The following is a 25,753-nucleotide window of genomic DNA, read 5'->3' as shown; positions in this document are numbered from 1 at the left end:
GGCCCTTATAATTAGGTCAGATCCACTGGGAATATCTCCTTATCTTAAAGTCAACTGATTTGGGGCCTTAATTACACCTGGAAAGCCCCCTCAGAGCAGCATCTAGACGAGGTTGTTTTGGTTTTGGTTTTGACTTTTAATTGAAATATAGTTGAGGTATGATATAAGTTACAGGTGTGCAAAGTAGTGATTCACAATTTTTAAAGGTTATACTCCATTTATACTTATCATACCAATGGAATAATTTAGGCCTAGAGTTTACTGAAAGTTTTAAAATATAAATTCAGTTGCTCTACTTATTATAGTTTTATACAGAATTTCTATTTATTCTTGAGTTTTGGTAATTTGTGTGTTTTATGATAGTCCCATAAAATCCTTTTAATTTTTATCAGATTGGTACTGATGTCCCGTCTTTCACTGTTGATTTTGGTAATTTGTGTCTTCTCTTTTTCTTTCTCTTATTCAGTCTAGCTGAGTGTTTTTTTAAAAAGTTATTTTCAAAATACATACTTCTGGTTTAATTGAACTGATTTTCTATATATTTTTTATCTTATTGATTTTTACAGTGATTTTTATTATTTCCTTTCTTCTGCTTTAGTTTTCATTTGTCCTTTTTTTAATTTTTTTAATATGAACATGGATGTAAATGACTTGCAGTATTTCTTTTTTTTTAATATAGTTAGTTTTAAGAATTATCCCCAACCACTGCTTTAGCTGCATCTCATAGATTTTGATATATTGTGTATTTTGTTTATTTTTAAATTCATAATGTTTTTAAATTTACTTTTTGATTTCTTCTTTTGTCCATGAGTTATTTAGAAGCACATTGTGTAATTTCCAAATATTTGGAAATTTCCCGAGTTTCTTTCTGTTGATGACCTCTAACTCCATTTTGGTTAAACAACTTTGGAATAATTTCAATCATTTAAAATTTATTTAGATTTGTTTAATGGCCTAGCATATGCTCTATCCTAGAGAATGTTTCATGTGCACTTTAAAAGAATGTATATTCTGCTCAATTTAAGTCTTCTCTATCCTTATTCATTTTCTGTCTAGTTATTCTGTCAATTATCAGAAGTTGGGTATTGGAATCTCTAACTGTTGTTGTGGAATTGTCAATTTCTCCTTTCAGTTCTGTCAATTTTTGCTTCATATATTTGGGGGCTCTGTTGTTAGGTGTGTATATACTTAAAATTATTATATCTTCTTGATTTATTGACATTTTTATCATTATGAAATACTTCTCTTTGATTCCAGTGTATTTTTTATTTTAACGTCAGTGTGTCTGCTATAATATAACCACTTCAGCTCTCTCATGGTTACTGCTTACATAGTAAATATTTCCATTCTTTTACTGTCCATCTATTTTTATCTTTGAATCTAAAGTTTATCCATTATCAACAGTATACTACTGGATTGTACTTTATATCCAGTGTGACAATTTCTGCCTTTTCATTGGATGATTAATAATGCAATTTTACAAAATACTATGATTTTTAAAGAAGTTAAGAGAAAAAATATAAGTACTTTATATTTACTGACTAATTTCTTGTGTTCTTCATTTCTTCTTTGGATTCAAGTTACCACCTGGTGTTAACTTCCTTTCAGTCTGAAGAACTTCCTTCAATTTTTCTTGTAAAGCTGGTCAGCTAGCAACAAATTCTCTGTCTTTATCTGGATATATCTTTATTTCATTTTAATTATTAAAGGATAGTTTTACTAAATATAGAATTCTTGGTTGACATAGTTTTTTTTCTTTCAGCAATTTGAATGTATCACTTTACTGTCTTTTGATCTTCATGGTTTCTGACAAGAAGTTGACCATTAATCATATTGTTACCTTGTACATGGTGAATCATTTTCTCTAACTGGTTTCAAGATTTTTCTCTTGTCTTTGGCTTCCAATAGTTTGACTGTGATGTGCCTAGCTATGGATCTCTTTTTATTTATTCTGCTTTGGATTTGTTGAGCTTCTGTGGTTTGTAGATTAATGTTTTCATCAAATTTGAGACATTTTCATCCATATGTCATTAAATATTTTTCTGTTACTTTCTCTTAGCCTTTGACTCCAGTTACATGTATATTGATATGCTCATTGTTATACGACCAGTCTCTGAGGCTCAGTTTATTTCTGTTTTTCTTTAATCTTTTTCCTCTCTGTTCTTCAGATTGAATAATTTCTAATGCTCTGTGTTCAAGTTCACTGATTCTTTCTTCTATGGCCTCCTCTCATAGATGATTAAATTTTGGCTATATATATTTCAACTCAGTTTCCATTAGATTCTTTTTTATAATGTTTGTTTCTTTGTTAAGATTCTCTATTTGTTGAATCATTGTCATTACACTGTCCTTTAATTCTTAAGCATGGTTTCCTTTAGTTCTTTGACTATAGTAGCTGCTTTAAAATCTTTGCCTACTAAAGCTAATTTCTGGACCCACTCAAACTCAGTTCCTTTTTTTTTTTTTCCCTGAGTATAGGTCACACTTTTTTTTTGGAATATGAATCAGATTTCCTGTTTCTTTGCATGTCTCATAATTTTTGTTGAAATCTTGTCAGTTTAGATAACATACTGTAGCAACTCTGGATACTGATGTATTTGGATTTTGATTATTTTTATTAACTTGCTTAGACTTAATCAGCAGAATCTGTGTCTCTGCAGTACGTAGCCACTAATGTCTCTGCTCAGTTTGTTTTAAATTCGTACATTTAATTTTTAGCCTGGCTGTCCCTGTGTCTGCATAATCTGGTGGTCAGCCAGTGATTGGGCAGAGAATGTGCTCAAAAACCTTAAGCTTATATGATCCATCCTCTGCTGATAGATCTGTGTGTGGGTTGAGGAATTCATTCAAAGTTCAGTCAGTTTTCAAGGCTGCCTGATTTTTATTACTTTCTTCTAGGCTCTCCTTGATCTCCCCTGTACGTATGCATAGTTTTCTGGTCAACCAGGGGTGCATGGAGAGATTATACAGCTTTTCTATGGCTCTCTCATTTCTAGGGTTTCCCCCTTATGTTTCTGGCTGGTTGGCTGCCCAACTCCAACCAGGACTGCAGTTTCAAGCTAGCAGAGCTATGAGTTTTCCTTTTCAATTCTTACTGAATTTGCTGCTTTTAGTGACAACACTGCTAGGTATGGGTTTTTACCTTCCATTCAAAGTCAAATCCACCTCCTTCCGATAGTGAGGCTGCTGCTTTTCACAGCCAGTATTTTCCTGGTAAAATGACCAGGCTAAGTGTGCTGGGAGCACAGGGGAGAGAGCAGCTCCAAGCATGAAGGCCACAGACCCTCATTAGATTTACATAAAATTTTAGCAGCTTTTCATGACAAAATATTTCTCAATTTGTTGTTTCCCTTTGGTTGATTTCCAAAGCCTTGAGTCTGTTTCATATAACTTTGCCCAGTTTTATATTTTATATGGGGGAGGGGGTGAGAATTTGCGAACCTCTTCATTCTATCATAGCTAGAAGTCTCACCCAATAGATACTTTTAAAATGCAATCACACTGCGCATCCTGTTTTCTACACTGAAAGGTCTGTTCTAGACTTTTAGTTTGATTTGTGTATTTGATAATCTGACTTCTTTTCATTGATTTTCTAAATTCCCAAACTGAACTTTTGGGATCATTACCTTTGACCTAGAATCCCTTTAAAAACTCAAAGAAATCCTAAACAATTATGTAGTCAGGAGACTCCTAACTTGAGCACATTAAGCCCTAAGGGTAGGAAAAAGTAGTATCTGGGACAGACAGGGAGGAGCAATTAATACATTATTTTCAGTGTTTAAAAAACTCCACACAGAAGTACAATTACCAGAGATAAGGCTAAGCTAATCACAATGTCCCATTTCTAAGTTTTGGGCTGGAATTACTTCAGCTCAAAATAAGAATTCTAGTAATCTTATGCTGATCAGAAGTCTTGTTGGTAGTTATAAATAGCACTGGTTAACAAAGGTGGGAGGCTAAGCCAATTATTACCTAATAAAGCAGTTTATTTTAAACATGGGTGTGGGTCCAAGGGAACAAAGTAACAATTAAAGGGACACTTGGAGATAAAATAGGTGGAAACGTCTGATGTGGCCCAGACCTCCCTGGTACAGACAGGGAGACTGAAGCCAGTTCCACAGGCAAGTTACTAGCAGGGCCCAAACCTACATCTATGGGCAATTCAACTTACCCTTTAAGCCTACAAACATATTACAGCACAGAGTATATGGCTGCTGTCAATTAAATCCTTTGATTTAAATAATATAAACTATAGACCAGTGCTATCTAAAAGTACTTTCTGCAATGATGGAAATGTTCATATTGTACTGTCCAAAATAGTAGCCACTGGTCATATGTGGCTATTGAGTACTTGAAATATGGCTAGTGAAATTGAGGAAATGAATTTTTAAATTTGACTTAAATTTAAATTATAATTAAATTATAGTGGCTAATGTTTTGGAGAATAAAGATAATAGGCATTTGTGTCATTCATAAAACTAAATTTCCCCTCTAAGCTATTCAAAGTATAAGGCAGTTATTTTCAAACTTTAAATCACAGAATCCCTTCTTTAAAATATATTTTTTATAATATATAATATATGTATATATGTATATAGTTCCCAAACCAAATTAAAATGTAAACAAGCAGAGCTAACATGGGGCGTGGCCTGGAACCCACCTCTCCCTCCTCTGCTTCCACCCTTATCATCAATTCTCACCTGTCCTAACCCACTTGGGCCCTCCGGCACCTCCTCAGAACCCTGAGGACCACACTGAGCACAGTGTGAAAATCACCAACAAAAAATGCAGAAGAGAGCAGCGGCAGGAAATTCCCACAACAAATATTTACTGGGCAGCAAGTGGCACCACACACTGGTCTGGAGGTTATAGGACTTACACAGGAAATATGAGCCCTGCCATGAAGAGACAGGAAGAGACAATAATGTTTACCAATAACATCTTAGCCAGATGCTGACCACACCTCATCTTATTTGGTCACTGTATTAGCCCTGTGACGTAAGTATTACGATCCTCATTTCACAGTTTAGTATACAAGGCTCTGAGAAACTGCTCACCCAAACACGCACACACAACTGGTCAGGAGAAGCCGTGACCCAGGTCTGCCTGACCCAGACGTGTTTTGTGCCCCCCGCACCCAGGGCTTATCCAGAGGGGGAGGTTGTCTGTACATGCAGGCTCAAGTGGGCTGCCATGGGAACCAGAAATGTGAGAACAAATGTTACTCTATGTGGGTAAACTGTCAATAGATAAAAGAGGAGATACTCACAAGTAGCTCCCAGGCCCAGAAACTTCTGTGGGATATAGTCTACGTCTAAATAAATTTTAGATGCCAGATGGAATATAGTGAGTGTCCAAATAAATAAATTTATCAGATGGGTCTGGGGGTGGGTCAGCCATGAAAGAACAGGAAAGGAGAGCCAAGGCAGATAAAACAAGACAGATATGAGCATAGTCAGGGGACCAGAACTTGGCTGAGGAATTGAGTCTTTCTAACCCAGACACTGGCTCCCAGGTCATCGAACCATGAGGTGAATACATCAGTGTGATATTGTAATAAAATAAGAAATACGTGTTTGATCTATGTGGCAGTTCCTGCTACAGGGCTCCTAAAACCCTGGAAATTTTTGGAGGGATAGGGGCAATCGGAGCATCTTTTATTATCGTACTTAGTCTTAGTCTCTGGTTCCTGACATAAGAGCTCCTAAGACACTTGGAATCTCGAGAGTGATGAGTGTCTTTTCGTACATATGAGATGATGGGTGGCTGGGCGGCCCCTGGATAGTTTCAGGGTAGAGGTTGGTCACCAGAAGGCCCAAGGCTTGATTTCAGTCCCACTTCCCAACCTCTGGGGAGGGGAAAGAGCCTGGAAATTGAATTCATCACCAATTGCCAATGATTTAATCAATCGTGCCTATCTAATGGAACCTCCATAAAAACTCTGAACAGGGTTTGGAAAGCTGAGTTGGGGAACACACCAAGGTGCTGGGAGAGTGATGTGCCCAGAGGGCCTGGAAGCTCCACAGCCACCCCTCCACCCCAGCAGTATACTTAGCTCAGTGCATCTTTTCTGTTTGGCTGTGCCTGAGTTGTATCCTTTATAATCAACTGGTAATATAAGTAACAGCTCTGTGAACCATCCTAGCACATTATCAAGCCTGAGTAGGGGGTCTGGGAACCCCTGATTAGTAACCAATCAGTCAGAAGTGTAAAAGGCCCAGACATACAGCTGGCTCTGAAGTGGGGACAGTTTGTGGGACTGAGTCCTCCAACTGTGGGGACTTCACTAACACTAGGTAGTTACTGTCAGAATTGAATTAAATTGTAGAACACCCAGTTTGTGTCAACAGAGAGCTAGAGAATTGCTTGGTGTCAAAACCCTACACATTTGGTGTCAGAAGTGTTTTGAAAAGAAATGAATCATGGTTTTCGCCTCTTAAGCTTGAAGTCAGAGAATCTTCTGTCAGCTCTCCAGCTTCTGTGTCCAGGCTCACAAGGCCCTCTCTCATGGGTTGCCTGCAAGAGGAGGATGTGCCACCTGGAGGGCGCTTTCTTTCCTCCTTGGGGATGCTTGTCACTGCAGTTCTTCCAGAAGGGCTTGGTAGCACCATGATGTGCGGTGTTTGAGTCGTAATACAACACCTTGTATCAGTCTGCACTAGTTCATTGTGGCTTCTAGTGTAATGCAGTTATGTCAGTCATTTACATATTGAAATACATATTACTTTATCATAAGTTACTTTCTTATTCTCTTTTGTACTACAACTAGGCATTGTACTGATATATTTTGGAATTATATGTGTCAGTCAGTTACCTTCTCTGTGAATTTCATGATAGATAAATGGCATTACAAAAATATTTCATATAAAAATGGGGTGTTTGGTCTGACAGAGTTGAGAACCATCAACTTACACAAGTTCATTTCACTTCCATTTTCTCTCTACTACTTTCATTCAATGGGGGCCAAGATAAAACATTAACAAGAAAAAAATATGGAGTGAGTACAATTAAATGCCAAAGAAATGGTTCAGACTGAGCATCTAGGAAGAATTCCCTAAAAAGGTTGCTTAGTGGAGGCTGCAGGAATTAGGGAGATTTCACAGAAATGAGACTCAGACAGGACTTTCATAGCAGAGGAGGGCTTAGGGAAGGGAACTTGCCCAGGGCTTTGCAGTTAGGGAGGACTCTGCAAATTTGTTGAATGCAAAGAGAATAGTCTTAGCCCACACATTGTGCAGCACAGGCCAGGCAGCTACGGAGAGACACGAGGCTTTTGTGCATGTTCTGCTTCCTAAGAGGCTCCGAGGGATTTCATTGGATAGTTAATGGATTTCATTGTAGACCCTGGTAATAATGGTAGGAGATACTTAATTTGAAATAAGCTGCTACTTTTTAACAACTAACATTTCCAAACACATACTTTGAATGTTCTGTGCTTATGTCAATGGCATTAAGGGTCTGACTAGTTAGACCCCATATCTGAATGATTTTGACTAAAAATATTAAAAAAGAAAAAGAAAGAAAGAAAAAGAAAGAGAGAGAGTGAGAAAAAAGAAGTTGATTTCAAAAATAAGGACATTTACATTGCCCCAGAAGAAAATTCCAGAGATAGGACAGTTCCAGGGCGGGTGAAATCGATGATTCGATGCACTCAAGGATCCCAGCTCATTCCATCTTTCATCTCAGTGATCCTGGGTGTTTCATCGTGGCCTCTGAGGCTGGCTCCCTTGTGGTCCTAAGATGGCAGCCACAGTTGCCAACTCATATGCTGAAGTTTAGACATAGAAAATGGAATATTAGTGTTTTGATTATTTTTTTAAGCTTGAAACAAATTCTAGGAAACCCCCAGAAGATTTTCCCTCAGATTTTATTGGCCAAAATTGTATTACATGCTCATGCTTGAATCAGTGGCTTAGCCTAGGGAATGAGATCGAATGTGATGGATTTTGTCTAATCAATATCCATAGCAGGAGACAGCCACTTTGGATGGAGTGAACCAGTTGGGCTTCTGACAGCAAGGAGAAAGCGGGGGAAAGCTGTGCAGAGGGCAACAGTAGTGTTTGCCATAACCAGGGGTTTCCAAATTGTTTTTTACAGAGCATTCTCTTGAGATGCAGGAAAAAATAGTTCTTTGGTCAAATAAGTATGGAAAAGGGTGCACTATATCACTTCCTGGAAATTCAGTGTCATTAGCATAATAAAGGCTCTGAGAAAGCCTATACTTTGTGTTTAACCAAGACATTTTCAGATGTATTTGATCATGTAAACTTTCATTAGTGAAAATCTACAAACAATCCAACAGAAGTGATGTTGCATGATACATCTGTTTGTGAGACACAGGGTTGAATATTGGATATTCATTTGGTTTTTGTAACAATATTTTAAGTTAGATTTAGGTGTTACTAACTTTTATGTGCAGGTACATTTATAAAAAGAATTTTAGTTTTAATTTGGAATATTTTGCTACTTTTTTAAAGAGCCTAAGAATGTTGGAGAATTTATTTGTTCCCTTCTCTGAATTAGAAAGGGTGTGGTGGCCATGGTAGGCCAGAGACTGACTTGTTTGCTGAAACTAGATCTAGTAAAAAGATCTAGACTTCAGATCCATTGTTTTCATTCCTTAGTCTTTGGAGCAAACGAAAGTTAATTCTGTTGGCCAGGGTGCGTTCCAGATAAGATGTCCAGCCTTTCTATTATTGTGTTTTCCCAAAGAACACAGGGACAGGAACAATCCAAAGAGACTATCCAAGTCACATGGCACTTAAACCACCCCCAAAAGCAGCATAATGGTCAATAGCTTCCAATTGTAAGGGTTTGTGACCTCACTTAGGTCATTAACCAATTTAAAAGTTTCAACTTAGAAAGCTCTTTCATGTGCCCAGCCTGAGTCTTCCATAGCTTACTTAACAATGTAACTGAACATTCCTCAAGCCCTGGGAGAGTCAAAGGCGAATGACACCAGAAACGTATGTCCTTGCTTTAACAAGTGCTCTGTCCGCTTGGTGTTAAGATACAAGTCCAAATCTTAAAATGATAACAGGATAGCTCAATGATGTAGGGCAATTTCACAAGAAAGTCACCAGACAGTATTGAGACTGCATGAGATACACCCTGAATTTCTGCTTAACATCTTATTTTCCGTTATCCAGCCCTCACTAGAAACAGAACATGTGACAAACAGTTATACAGGAACTGTTGGCACAGCTTAGCTGGCAGGAGCCCCCGCTTAATCTGTGGCTCTCTTTTGGATCAGCTTCATATGAAAGTTCCTATGAAGTGCAAATATGTCATTGTATACACACATGTATTATAATCAATGCTAAGCTCCTTGTTCATGCCAAAAGAGCTCTTATAGACCTAGTGAGAGTGGAGAAGCAAATATAAATCTATTCCTTGTTTATACCGAGAAGTGTGTGGAACTTTTAAAACCATTGAAACATCAATAGAGGGTTTTTTGTTATTTTTTTTTTAAGATTTTTAGATACATGAGTAAAATGGAAATGCTCATGGTTCAAAAAGCTTAGTAAGTTTCTACAAATAGTTTAGTGGGGAAAATACCTTTGGATTTTCCGGACCCGCTTCTTCTCCTCTTTCCCCTATTTTCCTTTGGCCTTGTTGCCCATGCCTTGCTCAATTTGGATGATACTTCCAGTAGTTTCATCTAAATGCTGGATTTTCTGGAAGGGAACTTTGTTTTGTTGGTTTGGAGTTCGGGCCCAGACTGCTCCAGCTCCATCAGGCCTCTCCGCTGTGGCGCTCACCCGCAGGCTGGAGTCCTGGAATTGCCCGACTGCTCACCCACGAAGGGCTGCTCTTCTCCAAGGGACTCCTTGTGCTGTCTGCTGATAGAGGATCGCTTTCTCTTTTTTTTTCCCTCCCGTCCCCTTAGTGGGACCTTTCAAACTTAGCCTGTAAGGGCTAAAAGGGCAAAACTCAGGCATTATTTTTGTTCCTGGCAATCTTTCCCGTATGAATCGTACAAAAGTATTGGTAGTTGAGGAGTTTTGCAAATCTCTGGACCATGCTTTTATGAGATCTGATCACTCAGGAGTTGGTAATTTTTGAGAACTGTAGTGGAGAAAAGGAGGGACTATGTACTCTTTGGGTCCAGACTAGGTAGGTGGCTTCCGCCTCATGTTGCAATCGCTTGCCCAGAAATGATAGCTGCTCTCGTTGGTATAACACACTGTAAATGGAAAGGAAACACAATATGATGAACTTCTTGTTGAAGTAGGAAAAAAGAGGTGATGGGTGATGCCACCGAAACACAGTGAAGGAGTCCTTCATTTTTTGATAGAGTTTCGTTAAAGAAACTGAACCCTGATGCTTGTTACATAGCCCTCTGCTTGTAAGAGTGCTTCCTGGAATGAAGGATGGTGTCCTTGGCCTTCAAATGGCTAGCCTAGTAGTCTGCACAGATGTAGATGTCATCTTTTGTCAAAAGAGAGACCATAAAATGAAGAAGATAAAGGGTGTTAAATGTATTATTTACAAAAGAAACACATATTCAAGCATGCAGAAATTGCAGAGGGAAGAGAAAACCAATGGAATCCACATTTATCGATGTCTGCTATGGGCCAGGCACTCTGCTGGGCACACCACATACTGTCTCATTTAGCCTTAAACTCTGTAAGGTAGATGGTATTTTATAGATAATAAGATCAGAGAGGTTCAGTAACTTATCCAAGGTCACACAGCTCAGAGGTAGAAGGGCTGGGTTTCAAGCCTATGTTTGTCTCCAAAGTCCACGTTCTTTCTGTCATACCGTGTTGACATGGCTGATGTGGAGGTAAATATTACATTTCAATAATTATTAGGGACCATAAGTGGGATTAGCCCTGTGAGATTTAACCAGCTTAACATCAATGTTTTTTTCTGCCATGTGGTGAGAATACAATGGGAAACACCATGAAACAGAGTAATGGGGACTCTTGGTCAATCAAGGTTTTTTCTCTTAGACATTAGAAATGTATCCTCTCTCAAAAAAAAAAAAAAATGTTGAGATTGGGAATCAGGTCCCCACAAACACTTTCAAAACTATCATTTGGGGTGACCACAGATCTCTGCTCCTGTCTGTCATCCTAACTGATCTTCAACATACTGACACAATGATTCAAAGAAGTACAGAGGTCCAAGAAAAACACAGTTTAGGAAAGGATGGTCATTAACAAAGGCTATTTCATGCTCGTTAAGCAAAATAAGATTTTTGTAGTTACATAAGATACCCCATTTGCTTCTCCCTACTCCCAAAGAATGAGTTAATTCAACACTCAAGCACCACATGGTTGAGGTCAACCTCAACCACAATCACCTGCAGAATGGAAGTTCAGTAGAGCCAGAAGCCATGCAGAAAAGAAGAAGCCAAGCAGGGCAGGAGAAGGGACAGAACCTGACTCTCACCGGAAGGAGGGCTGAAATACTTTTTAAAGAGATAAGGCACTATTCTTTGTCTGTTATATTGGTATATAATTTAAAAATTGCTCACAGTGAGTTTTGGTAAGGCCAAGGGATATGGGCACTCTCACACACTATTGAAAGAAGTAAATTGAGATAGCCTTTTTGGAAGGTAATTTGGGAATACGTGTGTGAAGAATATAAGTCAGTGGTTCTCAAACTTCGGCATGCATCAGAATCACCTGGAGGCTCACTGAAACACACACAGCTGAGCACCACCCCCAGAGTTTCTGATACAGTGGTATGGGGTGGAGTCTGAGAAATATGCTTCTCTAACAATTCCCAGATGCTGCTGATCCTGCTAGCGAAGGACTATACTTTGAGAACCACTGATACAAGTGGTTAGGAGCTTAGCTCTGATGCTTATCAGCTGTGTGACTTATACAAGTTACTTAACCTCTCTGTCTCACTTGTTTTTCATTAATTAAAAATGGGGGCAATAATAATGCCCCTCTCACAGTTATAAAAAAAAAAGAATGAAATTTTGCCATTTGCAACAACATGGGTGGACTTCGAGGGTATTATGCTTAGTGACGTAAGTCAGAGACAGACAAATACTGTATATCACTTACATGTGGAATCTTAAAAATACAACACACTAGTGAATATAGCAAAAAAGAAGGCGATTCACAGATATAGAGAACAAAATAGTGGTTACCAGTGGAGAGAGAGAAGGGGGGGGAGGGATAAGATAGAAGTAGGAGATTAAGGGGTACAAACTATTAGGTATAAAATAAATAAACTACAAGGATATATTGTACAACACAGGGAATATAGCTAGTATGTTATAATAACTAGAAATGGAATATAAAAATTTGAAAATTGTGAATCACTATTGTACACCTAAAATTTATACAATATTGTGTATCAACTATACCTCAATAATAAATAATGTATTTATAAAATTTTAAAAAAGGAAAAAGTAATGCCTATTTCTAGCATTTTCATTATTCACAAAACAAAAACACATTGGCTTATCTTGGTCCATATACAAATACAGTGTTCCAGGAATTCTATGCCAATGTACAAAAATGATGCTAATGACTCACCATATTAAGTGTCTACTCTGTGCTGGGCATCAGGCTAGCTGCCGGGAGTGCAGCAGGAATAAAACGCAGGCCCTGTCCATAAAGAACTTACAGTTGGCTAGGGAGATAGACCTGTACCTTCAAGTTCTTTTCCCGGGGATGATAAGGGGTTTGTGCAGTTGTCTGCTTTCTTTTACCGTGGTGGTTGGTTAGAAAGGCAGCTGGTGGTCAAAGAATAGTTTTGCAAGAGAAGCTCTATCCTACATGTAGCACAGTATTGAATATACAATGTGTCAAGCAGTGAAGCATTTGGACATGTGCAATATGCATTTTCAATAGAAGTGAAGTTTTGTGTTTATGTCACTTAAACATTCTTCAGTTCACTCCATGATTCCTGTGACCATTGGAATAACCACAGAAGACTCATCAAGTAAATTATAAGGGCAGACAGGTACAACAGAATGTCCTTATAAAAGGAGAAACTCCTAGTGCCACTGTGCCCACAAATCGCTGCCTGTTTGTTTTTTTTAAAACATCATTCTAATTTTCACTTAAAAAAAAAAGTTATCTCCTCTAGAGATGTTTTAAAAACCTGTAACTTTGCTTCTGAGGTATTTGCAAGCCTCGCCTCTGTAGTTTTGTGACATCATAAGCGTCCTGAATAAAATAACATACTGCGGCTCACAGGGAGACGCCGTGTCTCCGCAGGCCAAGTGTACCCTGAGAAGCTTCGAGGAGCACACGTAAAATTATAACACCAAAACTTGTAACAGGAGTTTTTCCTATACTTAAAAAATCCACACTGAAACAAAGTCAATTAAATTTTATTACAACCAAGAATATAAAATAAATGCAATGTAATTTATTTCGTTTTAACAGTCATTTCAGGAAGGATGTCAGGACAACTCAAAAAGCAGGAAACACTTGGCTCCAAAGTGGTAGCGTGTCCTGTGCCCCCCGGAGCAGGCCTCGCTGGGGGTCAGCCGGTTCTGAGTGCACACCTCAGCGCGCCGTGTGGGAAGCATACACAGTCATGTCTGTGATCATATAAAGAGGGATGCGTGCAGAAAATGACTGAAAAAAGAGACAAGGACAAGTACACTTCAAAAACAGGAATTATGGGAAATACAAACTAGGCAGTTTAGAAAGGATATACTACATAACATATATAAAAAGTACTTTGAATTGTTGTTAAAAAGGACATCTTCAGTCCAGATTTTGTGTAATACTTTTAGTGTCTACACAGACAGATCTTTAAAAAAATTAAATAGTATTAATTTACTAAATATTTAGGAGATAACAGTGCATTAAGGATTTTTTTTCCATATAATACATACATATCACTCCTTTGCAGTGACAGCATAGAAGAGTAAGTATGGCCTTAGGTACAACACATTTTTTTAAAAATCCTAAAACAGTGAATTTTGTTTTATGATATTTGTGACTATTCTTGAAGATTAAGGAAACCTAACAGCTATGTTTCATATAAAATATTATTTATACTTGAATCCTTCAAGCCTCCTTTAGTCTAACCGCCATTTCACTGCCTGTCTCCATTCCCTAGAAAGATACCACCACAGAGTTGAGGATTTTTAATTTTCATAGAATATTCCTTCATTGTATAGTTTCTGTTACATACACATATTCAAAGCAGATTAAGCTGCAAGTCTTACTGTCCAACTACTTTTTCTTCTCCTTTACCTTTAGCAGGGAAACAGCATCATTTTAGAGGCATACAACTAGCAGTTGCTTCATCAGGAATGAGGCAGTGACCATGTAGGTAAATGTCCCTTCCCATTCTTAAATGTAAATCGTGTTTACAAGAGCAAAAGAGTAGTGCAGAAGGCCAAAATTCTAAGTACTAAAGTTTTAAAACCACACAGATATAAAAATATACATGTCCTTGGTTTCTGTATGTTACTGCATGAACTATTTCATCATAAGGATTGTTTCAGCCTCATAGTGTCAGCCCTGCTACCAAGCTACCTTACTTACCCCTTAGCACAGCTGTCCTGAAACTCTAGAATCCTTTTTCCCAAACACACCTTACCAGAAAGCTAACTCGAAAACTGATTAGTGGCACAGAGCAGAAAAGCTTCACTTTGATTCCTTCCTCCCTTCCGTAACCTCCCCTGGTTTAGACAGTCCCATAAACTGGGGGATGTCCCCCCTGCCCGCCGCATTCTCAGAGGACTTGACAGTAGTAAATTTTTAAAGAGGAATGTGGTCATTTGGGGACCACAAGGGTCAATTTTAGCCTCAGAAAGGTTCACAGCTCTCCAAGGTCCCACGGTTTTAGGGCCCATAAGTATTTTAAAGGCTTTGTTCTCCTTTACAAATAAAAGGAAATTATGAACCAGAATTACTTCAAAGGGTAATGGGCACCAGTGGGCATCACAACTCTGAGGCAAGAACACAGAAGGAAAGGGCCAGTACCAGTCAGTGACCAGAAACTGTCATGTGTGTAATGGGGATATCTGGCTGTCCTATGTACAGAACACCAGGAGCAACCGATAAAATCCCCTTACAGTTTCTGTATCAGTTCTGCTAGTAAAATTCACTACAAACACGGTAAGCAGGGTAGTCCTGTGATCATATGAGCACATATCACAAGAATTTATATTAAAGTTGTTTATGCGGGATTAAGGGGCGTGGTATTTTGGTTCTTGCACATATTTGGATTTGTCTTTTACTAAATGTAAGCTCTCCTTGAGGGCAGGAACAGAGCTTCTGTTTTCACTGTAATTTCCTACAACCACTTCGTAGAGTGTGTTCTGCCTACAAGGACCACCCAATTGTTGTTGAAAGGCTGCTGTGAACATTTCAAATATATATTAATGCCTGTGGTGATATTTAATCACTGGCTTTCTTGAAGGTAGATAAGCATAGAAACTTCTCCATAACACTCGTTTATTATAGAGCAAAATCTGGAGTAATAACTAAGTGGGTTTAGAAGTAAACAAAAGGACCTTCATATTCTAAGATGGTGTCATTTATAAGCCAGTCATCCCAGGAAAGCGTCCTGTCATAGACTCCATCATAAGCTCTTCAGGACAGGAAGAAGGCCTTGCCCTTTGTATCTTCCCCCCAGCATGATATTGGGCACCTGGTGTGGGTGCAGTGAGCATCTGACCACGGTGAGGCTTCAGGGCACAGGGTGGAACTGTGTACAGGTAGCTACATTATGCAGAGGGCTACTAACTTCTCATTTTTAAAAATGGAAGTGGTAAATTACCATGGAGACAAACAAATTATTTCCAATGGAGCATGTCAACTGTTTCATCTTCAGTGTTGACTGATGAGTGTTACTTATAGTCTTTGTTATTGATAAGCAGTATTATGCTGAGATCAGTAAGGTCCTTGCTGGCTACAGTATCACATCAATAGTGCAAAGTGTAAACTGGCTTCTGTCTAAAATCTTACTTTACTTGTATATGGACCCAGAGTATCATAACCAGGTAGATAAGTTCACAAAGAAGAGTTAAAAAATGCATATCACTTGCATATACAACAATCAGCTATTTCTTCTAGCTCAAGAGAACATTTAAAACAAGGCTGGTGCTGCTAGTAGCATTCAGAAGAACACAAATTTCTTGCCCCTTACATTACAGTGGGAGCTCTAAGTCTACATTTCCTTGTGACTTGGGGAGCTTCCTTACGCTGGCTAAGAGAGAACTCACTGGCTAAGAAAGAACTCAGCCTCTAATTCATAGATCATGGAAACGCAAATGTGCATTTCTTTATCTAATATAATCATATACTATCTGCCCATAGTTTTTTAGGCACAATTATTAAGTTTTCTCCTAGGGGCAAAAGAAAGCATTCAGTGCAATGAAAAGATTCTTGATAGAATTAAGTTTCAGTAACAACAGTGAAATTATGCATACATAATACATACTTTAAACATGAACAAAACCTAAATTTTTAACATGCTTTAAAAATAGTCACTCTATGCCTAATGCAAATATGAATGGAGAACACTGCTCTTTATTTTAAAAGCAGATTAATTTGCAGGCTTCTATTTGAGTACCCTTGATTATGTAAGAAAGGTATTCAAGCTGACCCAGATGTGACAAAACCAATACTTCTTTAGAGAAGCCAACTTTATATACAATACACACTAAAAGCTTTTCCTTCAAGGGGAAGCAAAACATCCTTTGATCAACATTACTCCTTAAAGAAATCCTAGTGCAGTTCATATTCTCTTCAGTTTTCTGGTGTGGGTCACCAGAGGACTGTATTTCATCAAAGCTCTTGAAACCCTTTTTAAAGTAGACTTAAGCTACATGAAGGTTAAAATTATAATTTTTAATTACTGAATACTATTCAGAATAAGATGATTCTGGGAACTAAGTTCCATGATGATTATATAAAAACTATTTCAGTTCTTCATAGCATAAAGCATAGTAACTGCAAAGATCTAGGCTGTTTTTGGTTGCAGGTTCCCTCTGTCCCACCACTTGTCTTTTTATTAGACCTTCCCTGAAACTAGATAAATAAAAACATAATAGTAAAGTACTTTGGGACAGTAACAGTTCCCGTTTAAGACTTCCATGAGCAAAACAACGTAGTGCTTTAAAAGGTGCGTATTTATACCTATGTTGCTAGATCAGTTCATGAAGTATAAAACTATACACCACTGGAGTCCTGTTTCTAAAACATTAAAATCCTATTAAAAGAGCTTTGAAAAGATAAATCATAGTGATTGCTACAGCATGAGAAAGGTGCACCAGGAAATCCTTCCAAAAAATGCTGAAGGTTACAGAAGTTAAGTGCTGGGATTAGATCAGACGCTTTATCAGAGAAGTCACAATGGAATACATGCAGGGAAAGGGTGTTGGGGAAACTTCACAAAAATCTTCTTTAAGTCAATAAAGAAGAGACATCAGTCAGTCCTGCAAAATGCTTAGTATATAGTTTTCCTCCTAAGTGGATGAGTTTCAAACGGCATCATAGTTTGCATTTTTGGTTCTTTTCAATGCAGACGTCATATTGCTGGAGTCTGTGCTCTGGGCTGCAGCTGGTCAGTAGCGGTGGGCCTGGTGAGACGGGTGGTACTGTGCGCTCTGCTGAGATGAGGAGGAATACCCTAGTGCGCTCTGGGACTGCGAGGATCCCTGAACGCTGCTTTGGTAATTCAGGCGAGAACTGGAGTGCTAGAAGGAAACAGGAAAAGGGAATTACCGATGGAGCAAGGGGATGGCCCGAGATGTTAATCACAACAGGACGGAGAAATGAGCCATTTTCATCAGAGGCTCCCGGTTCTGATCCATGGTAGCTGACAGCTAATTTAGTTTGTTAATACATTTTGCTGATTTGAAGTCACAGCCTGCCACCACTGTAACCACATGTTCTGGCATGCATGAAATTTGGCTGGATTTCTTTGGGAGATAAGCTACACTGGCAATGAAAGGTAGAGGGGAAACTTCTGCTGATTAATTCTGCTTTGTTATTCTTTGAATAACTGAGATTTGCAAACAAGAATAATCAATTTGGCATAGTGAATCGGTGATGTTCATAATGTATACTGATGTGCTGTAAATTTTCTCACTATAAATAACAAAGTTGTGATTAAGAAATCATGTTTGAAAGAAAAGAGTTTTCAGAGGTAGAGGCTAGAGTGGCATCGGCAATACCACCTACGAGAGAAAGCAAGGTGATGGTGGGTGGGGTGTGGCAGCAATAAGTGGTTTTTATAAATGTCAGGTAATATTTACAATTTTTAAAAATTCATATGTGAAAATGCCCTCAAGAGAAGGTGTATTTCAATTGTATTTGTATTTCAATTCTGTGTATTTTTATTACCTTAAATGAAACATTAATCTTCATAGTGCCAGGGGCAAATATGAAAAAATATGTGAAAGAAAAATTCAACTATAGAATAAAAACACGATGCTTGGATAAATATAAGCACTGCTGGAACCAGTGTCTTTGGCCATGCCCAGAAAGCTGGTTCCTCCTATGAGCAAAGTGGGAAAGATCATACATAAAAGAGCTACTACTTGGAGTTAAAAATGTAAATGACCTTGAGGTGGCACTGGCAGTTTAAGGAAGAACAAATCAGTAAGGTTAGCCCACTCAGTGCACAAAGGGCAGCCTAACTGGACTTGCAACATCTGGTCCAAGACAACGGAGCAGTAAGATAGTCTTGGTTAAAAATAATCCCTCTTAGTTCTTTTCTATGCTATATAACTCTGACTAGTTGTGTTGCTATAAGAAGCCTTTCCAAATTCCAAATTCTGTGTTTTATTTTTAAATTTATTATTTTTTAAAAAATGTTCTTTCCATTCACAAGGCCTACAACTGCTAGGCTGGCTATGACTGCTTTTACTTTAGCAAATTAGACTCAGCACAGCAGCTTCTTCATACTGGATAAAGACAAACATGTCCATAATGTGAGAGCTGCAGTGGGACTTCCTCACCCCTCACGCTAGTGTCTCCAACTAGCTAGCTGAGGTAGCTGCCCATTTCACAGACACGCTGTTTTATTTTTAAGTAGGCAGCACTGTATGGACAAAGAAAAGCATTTGAAGAACTCTTGGATTTGAAGGGAATAAATACAGTATTTAAGAAAACTGTTCATGATTGACTGTGATCAGATCTATGTAACACAATCAGAAACACAAAGATGAACCAGTATATAGTAAAGGCTTGTTGCTCATCTAATAGGAATAAACTAATGTTAGGGGGAAAATTGACTTTATAATAATATTATTGATTTATAATAATATTATTTATTTATAATAAAGTCAATTTTATAATAAAATGCAGGTCCATTCATGACTACCGTCCAAATAGCGAGCTGCTTCTAGGAGAGCAGCGGACGCCTTGATTAGTTTAACTGGAACCCACAGAAGTGCTAGTATATGCCTCCTTTGCTTACAGGGAAGCTTCCAAGAGAAATTTTCCAAGTAGTTACGTGAAAACACATTCATGTGTTGAGATGTGCCAAATGTAAAGCCAGGTTAGACAACTATTTATTTAGTCTTTCTTGTTAATGCTCCTCTTGATTCCAGTTCCTAATCAGTGAATTTATGTCTTCCTTGCCTGTGGTTTTGTTTCCTATTATCTCTATACTAAGTGCTCCTCCTCCACCAGTTCCCTGAGGGACTATGGTTCTAACCAACCCCCTTTAATTTTAAGTTTTTTCCCTTCTTCTCAGATCTTTTCTTAGCTTGTTTCTACTTGAAAACATCCCCCACCCCCCAGGATTCCCTACGGTTTTCGCCAGTATTTTTACCTCTCTCCAAATACCAATCCTTAGACACTTTTCCTTTAATTTCACCGATTAGTAGTATAATTGTAGTTCTTTTTAATTTTAATAACAAACAGTATTTTCTAGCCTCAAAATTATCTCTAGTGAGATTTAACATTGGTTCCTGAGAAGTCTCAATCTTAGTCTCTTTCTCTTCTATGTTTATGTGGCTCCTTGCTGATTATTTTCTCCCAGTAACAGCAAATCCTTCTCAAGTATGCCACTTCCTTTGTTCAAAATAAGCCACCACCCCAGTCTCTTTTCAATTGCTTATCTAAATATCTTTTTCTGACCCAAACCTGATAAGCAGCTATAAGGTAAAAGGAAAAATTTTCTTTGAGGAGGAGATGCCTGCCTCACCTTCCCTCCTCAGGCTTTCAGGATAAACAAACGTCAAGAAACAAAATACCTTGCAATTGCATGAAATGACAAAAATCTTCACTTTCATATAATGCCCTAGAAACAGGATTATACAGTTTGTGTAGTCAAACTTTATAGTTAAGTACTACTTAATTCTAAAAGGATCTATTATAAATCTACTTCCCGTCTCATGAAATATATTGTTAAAACAAGAGACAACAGGCTCACAATGGAGTCACTTGTGCTAAGCCCATGTCACCAAACCAAGACTTCATACCTCACCTAAGTGCAGTTCCCGCCACTCCCAAGAATGTAATCTTACCCAGTCAGTCTGGAATTGCCTGGTCAGCACTGGTGAGATAATCTACCTGATGGACCCCTGTGGTCCCCCAAAGGAAGGCGACCTTGCCTGACACAATCAGCTCTTTGTTAGAATAACTTCCTTGTCCCACCTCTTTCTGCCTATAAAAGTCATCCATTTTGTACAGCTCTTCAGAGCTGCTTTCTTTTTCCTAGATGAGGTGCTACCCGATACATGAATCACTGAATAAAGCCAATAAGACCTTTAAAATTTACTCAGTTAAATTTTGTTTTTTAACATTATGAACACTAAAAAGTACAAAATGCAGGAGAGTACCTGATACTCTGATGGCATAACAGGCCCGCCTGAGTTTGCGCCTGAAGGCCCTAGCCGTGGTTTCTTGTTTGGAGGCACCTGATTAAGGCCGGAGTCCTGACTGTGCTGCAGCCCTGCTCCAGCACCCCCGGCCCCAGCCCCAGCCCCTCCTGCAGTCCCGTTGGTCTGGGCGCTGTTCTGCTGCTGTGGGGGCGCCTGCGGAGGGGCTGCTGCCTGCTGTGGAGGGGCTGTGGGCTGCTGATGTTGGTTCTGCTGCTGCTGTTGATTCTTATAAAGAAAAAAAAAGGAAGCTTGGTATGGAACTAAATCAAATCTTACATTACATGATATGCATGTGAGACTGCTGACCAACCTGGGGAGCAACCCACGTGGAACACCAAAGTGACAAGTGACTGGAGAATGGCGCAGCCAAGGAATACAGTATCCCCGGAAGTCAAAATACTGAGCCCTGAACAGGACTCCGTCTCTGAAGTTCATTTAGATTGCACAGTCATCCTCCAAATCAGCCACAGACATCCCACTAAAGACCGCAGGCACACAGGAAATAGTCAGCAACTCATTGAAACAGCTATCATACGCTTTTCAATCATGATTTTGGGAAAGTAGGGGTATACAGGGAGGGGCCAATTACGATTAAAGAATAGAATGATGTTTTGAAAAGCAGCCTGCATAAAGTGATGGTAATGACACTGAACAACCAAAAAGCAAGAATTAAGACTCAGGAAATAAAATCAACTATAAAGCAAATCAGGAAGATCATTTACCTGTAAATGCGTATTTCAAATTGCCAAGTACATCTACAATAAGGTAAATACATACTTTATGCAATAAAAGGCAGTTAAATGTATAGGAATTATTAAATTATCCTTCCCTGAGTTCTCTCTTGTCTCCCTCACTCTCTGGATGGGAGGTGTACTGTGCAGAGTATACCTTGTCTCCTTTCTCTTCAGGCTCATCTTCATTAAGGAATTCTCGTTTGGGGTATGGAATCTGGCAGCCAGCAAACACACTAAAAATCATAAAAAGAAAAAAAATTAACTCATGTCATGACCTAAAATCTACATTGACCTTGTCCATTTAAAATTCTATTTTTTAAATTTCCTACTCTTCATCTGTGGCTGGTATTTGCTGGATGCCTTTCAACACAACTTAACTGAAGCAATAAGAAAAGAACAATTTGTTGTCTAAGTTTTATACTAATTGCCATTTTCAATAACCAACCTTAACTGGAGCTAGCTAGTTGACATATATGACATAGAAATTTCTCCGCTCAAACTTCATCAACACTAAAAATAACTGAATTTGTATTTGTGTCAACAATGAAAATAATTTTTTTTCCTCAAGTAAAGCTGTACCTCTAATAAATCCAAGCACAATTTATATTTGTGAGTGTAACAACAATGGGGAAATGGAGGGGTTTGGTGGTGCAGCAGACACACAGAATTTTAGTATCTTAGTTTTCTTCTGGTTTGGCGTAAACTGTTCCAGCTGACTGATCTATAAAAATCCCATCTGTTCTCAGCTTTAGCTTTTATCTGTAAAACTGATTCATGGCCATTCCTAAAATACTTGTTTTCATTCACACCTCTTCACAGTTTTGCCTCTTTCAAAATACAGGACCTTTCACTTGACTAGTTTTTCTCTGAGGCAGTATTAACAAAGAAAGGAGAATACTTCAATAACGAGTGTTTTTCTTGCTTTCAGCCACGATCCGACACCGTCAACCTGGAGCAAAGCACACAGAAAAGGAAGGGTACATACTCTAATGTTGGCAAGGGATCCTCCTGAAAATAGGGATCCTGCAGAGCCTGCTCTGAGGTAATTCTCTTGGTTGGATCCATAGTAAGGAGCTTCTGAAGCTAGAATAACACATAAATTGATAGCACATGAAAAATTTATTTACAAGTCAATGTTTTGATTTTTTAAAATAAATTTTTGGGAGGTAATCAGGTTCATTCGTTCATTTATGGAGATACTGGGGATAGAACCCAGGGCCTCTTGCATGCTAAGCATGCATAATGGTAGGTAGTCATTATGTTTGGTAATAAATAGAAACTTTAAATTTTATGTAGAAATGGAGTCTGTCTACGTGGCTTTGGTCTTTATGTTGAATCAACTGATTTCTTGGGTTAACTGGGTGACTCTCTACCCCACCCCATTTTTATTTTTGTATTAAAGTCTCATAGAATATCAAATGCCATTTTGTATACAGCTCATTGCAATATTAATATACTATACACATCTATGTGAAATTGGCAGAAATCATTAGCATAGAAGCCCTTTTAGAATTTAATTTTTTTTCTGCTGAGAAACCACTGGAAAAAAATTAAGGCTAGAAGTCAAGGGTGGCATCTCAAAAGAAAAACATTTCATTTCGCCCCAGCATCCGCCAATTTCTTTTCTTTCTAAAGAGGAATAGCTGGAACAATTCCATGGGAAGGGGTCAGGTGAGAGCTGTGCCTACCAAGAGGAACACTTTGCTGTCAGGCTTGACCTTGTGTTTCTCCATGTACTTTATGAGGCTACTGTTGGCATACCTGCAAAGACAGGACAGTTAAACATTAGTGAGAACACTCACACAATTTACATTTTTTAACAGAAAGTTACAGATTGGTTTTCCTATAAGGTATGTGTTAATTTAAACCATTGTTTTTTCTGTTTAAAAAGGAACACCTGACCAAATATCCATAAATGTGTGAAGAAATAAGAATTGTTTATACACTGCATGTAAGAGTTTATATTGTTACAGTCACTTTGGAAAATAATTATGCATTAACGATTAGAATTGAAAATGTGAATATTCTATGGTCCAGCAGTTCCTTTCCTAGGTACATACTCTAAGAGATACCTTTGCACCTGTAAGTCAGGATCTCAACCCTCAGGCTGAGGGGTGAATAAATGGGTATTTTATTATTTTAAATTTTATTATTATTGTATAATAGACTACATATTTTCATCATATATGCTTTCCTATATATGAAATATTTCAAATTTAAAAGGTCAAAAATTAGGTAATATATATTTATGGTAGATGTAGTGATATAAAGAAGTACAAAGAAAAAAAATCGAAATCACTTGTAATCAAGCTATTCAGCAATAAAAAACACTGTCAAGATTTTGATAATTTCCCTCTGGCATTTTTTCTATACAAAGATATGATACAAATATAGAGGCATTTTTGTTTTGTTTTTATAAAATTAGGATTACACTCTATAAATTATCCTAACTCTTAATATTATTTCATAAACATTTTTCCCTGCCAAATGATCTTTAAAATTATTACTTGTAGTGGTTGTATATTTTCTCCTGTTACCAATGATGTTTGTTTCACAATAGCTATAAAATGCCAGTCCTTGGAGGTAAATCTGGTACACATCACAGGGAGATAATACTGTACAGCAGGTGAGAATCAGAGACTCCCACTGGACTCCGACTCAGTCATTTACCAGTTGTGTGATCTTAGGCAGTTAATTAACCTCTATGAAAGCCTTAGATGCCTCATCTGAAAAAAAATGAGGGTTATAATTATACCTACCTCATGGGATTGATATGGGGAACATTGGCAAAATGTAGGTAAAGGGCTTAGCACCATGCCTGGCACATAGTAAGTACTTGGCTAGCTATGTGTGGCTGCTCTGATTGCTTTTTCAAGATAAATTATTAGACCTATTAGGTCAAAGGGTATGTACATTTCAAAGCCTTTAAAAATTTTTTAATATAGGCTGGGTTTGGCTCAGGCTCCTCCCCAGCAGGGCTGCCAGGCTCAGCGGTGCCTCAGCATCCTCCTCCACATTGGAGCCCCCTCAAAGCCTTTTTTATGTGCCCTAGAACTTTGCTACACAAACCTGATCCTCAGATCAGTAGCATGGGCACCTGAGAGCCTGAATGAGGAATGCAGATTCTCGGGCCCTGCCCCAGGTTCTGAATCAGAATTTGCATTTAACAAGGTCTCCAGGTGATTTGTAGGTACATTAAAATTTGAGAAGCATTCACTCTCACCAGTAGCATAAAAGAGTGCCCATTTTGTTATACTCTTGCCAACACTAGGTATTTTTATTTAAAAAAAAATCTTTGCCATGTGTATTAATTAAAAAAATTTTTACTCCAATACCAGGAATATTTTTATTGGCAGGTAGCCATTATCTTTGGTAATAGAAAAAAACTAAAGTTTATGTAGAAATGGAGTCTGTCTGCATGGCTTTGGTCTTTATGTTGAATCAACTGATTTCTTGTGTTAACTCCAGATTTTAGGTTGTTTTTATCATAATATAAAATGTCTTGAAGTTGAGAAATTCTATTACTCAATTCCCATTGTGGTTTCTTCTTATTTTTCCTAGTATTAAAGCTAAGATGAATTACTTGTCATTTTCTGAATTATCCTCTTCCAGATTTGCTACAGTTTAGGAGCTAAACAGTTTTCAAAGTAATTCAAACTCTTTATATACATTACAAAGCATTTTACCAGACCATGTTTATTCAAACATTCAATTCTTAAAGTCAACTTACTGATTTCCTTTTAATCGTATTTCCACCTTGCCTTCTAATGAGCTATAAGAGCTGACATCTTGCAAAGATTACAGAAACTTCTATTGTTATCCTTCTTAATTCCCTCTGAGTAATTTTTTAGATATGATACAATGAGAATAAGTTATTATTCTTTTACTTTTTATGTCATTTGGAATAACATTTTCTGGATTTTTTTATTATATTTTACTTTAGTGACTTGTATGTACTGTATTAGATTTAGATAATTTTTAATAAATTCCTTTTTGTCTTATTATTAGGAGCCTGCTTTTATGTGGATAAAATTGTTTGCTTAGGAAGTACGGGCTCTTATCTCTACAATTTTCCTATTACTTTTCTAACTGAATTTTATTTATCTTTTAAAATTTCTCTCCTTTTATTTCTGGTTATTGTAAAAACTGTCATTTTATGTAAAATTTTTCCTTTGGTCTCTAAATACTATGATAAAATGTTAAGTGCCTTCATTAATTTTCTCCATCTTTTACACTGTTAGAG

At 37.8% G+C, this 25,753-nt stretch overlaps 1 protein-coding gene across 2 annotated transcripts in view; it reads right to left on the bottom strand.

The window, feature by feature from the left end:
- Positions 1-13,290: 13,290 nt before the first annotated feature.
- CDK19 (cyclin dependent kinase 19) overlaps positions 13,291-25,753 on the bottom strand; it is a 136,146-nt gene continuing 123,683 nt past the window's right edge. For both annotated transcript variants that reach the window (XM_074368481.1, XM_074368482.1), the window contains 5 exons: positions 23,199-23,271; positions 22,496-22,593; positions 21,665-21,743; positions 20,735-21,001; positions 13,291-17,638 (listed from right to left, as the gene is read on the bottom strand). In XM_074368481.1, coding sequence (XP_074224582.1) covers positions 17,507-17,638; positions 20,735-21,001; positions 21,665-21,743; positions 22,496-22,593; positions 23,199-23,271 — 649 coding nt within the window. In that variant the 3' untranslated portion in view covers positions 13,291-17,506. The remainder of the gene's footprint in view (positions 17,639-20,734; positions 21,002-21,664; positions 21,744-22,495; positions 22,594-23,198; positions 23,272-25,753) is intronic.

Source organism: Camelus bactrianus, chromosome 8, assembly GCF_048773025.1.
Source record: "Camelus bactrianus isolate YW-2024 breed Bactrian camel chromosome 8, ASM4877302v1, whole genome shotgun sequence".
NCBI classification, from domain to species: domain Eukaryota; kingdom Metazoa; phylum Chordata; class Mammalia; order Artiodactyla; family Camelidae; genus Camelus; species Camelus bactrianus.
The sequence above is the reverse complement of the archived record's forward strand: the minus strand, read 5'-3'. Positions and strand labels throughout refer to the sequence as shown.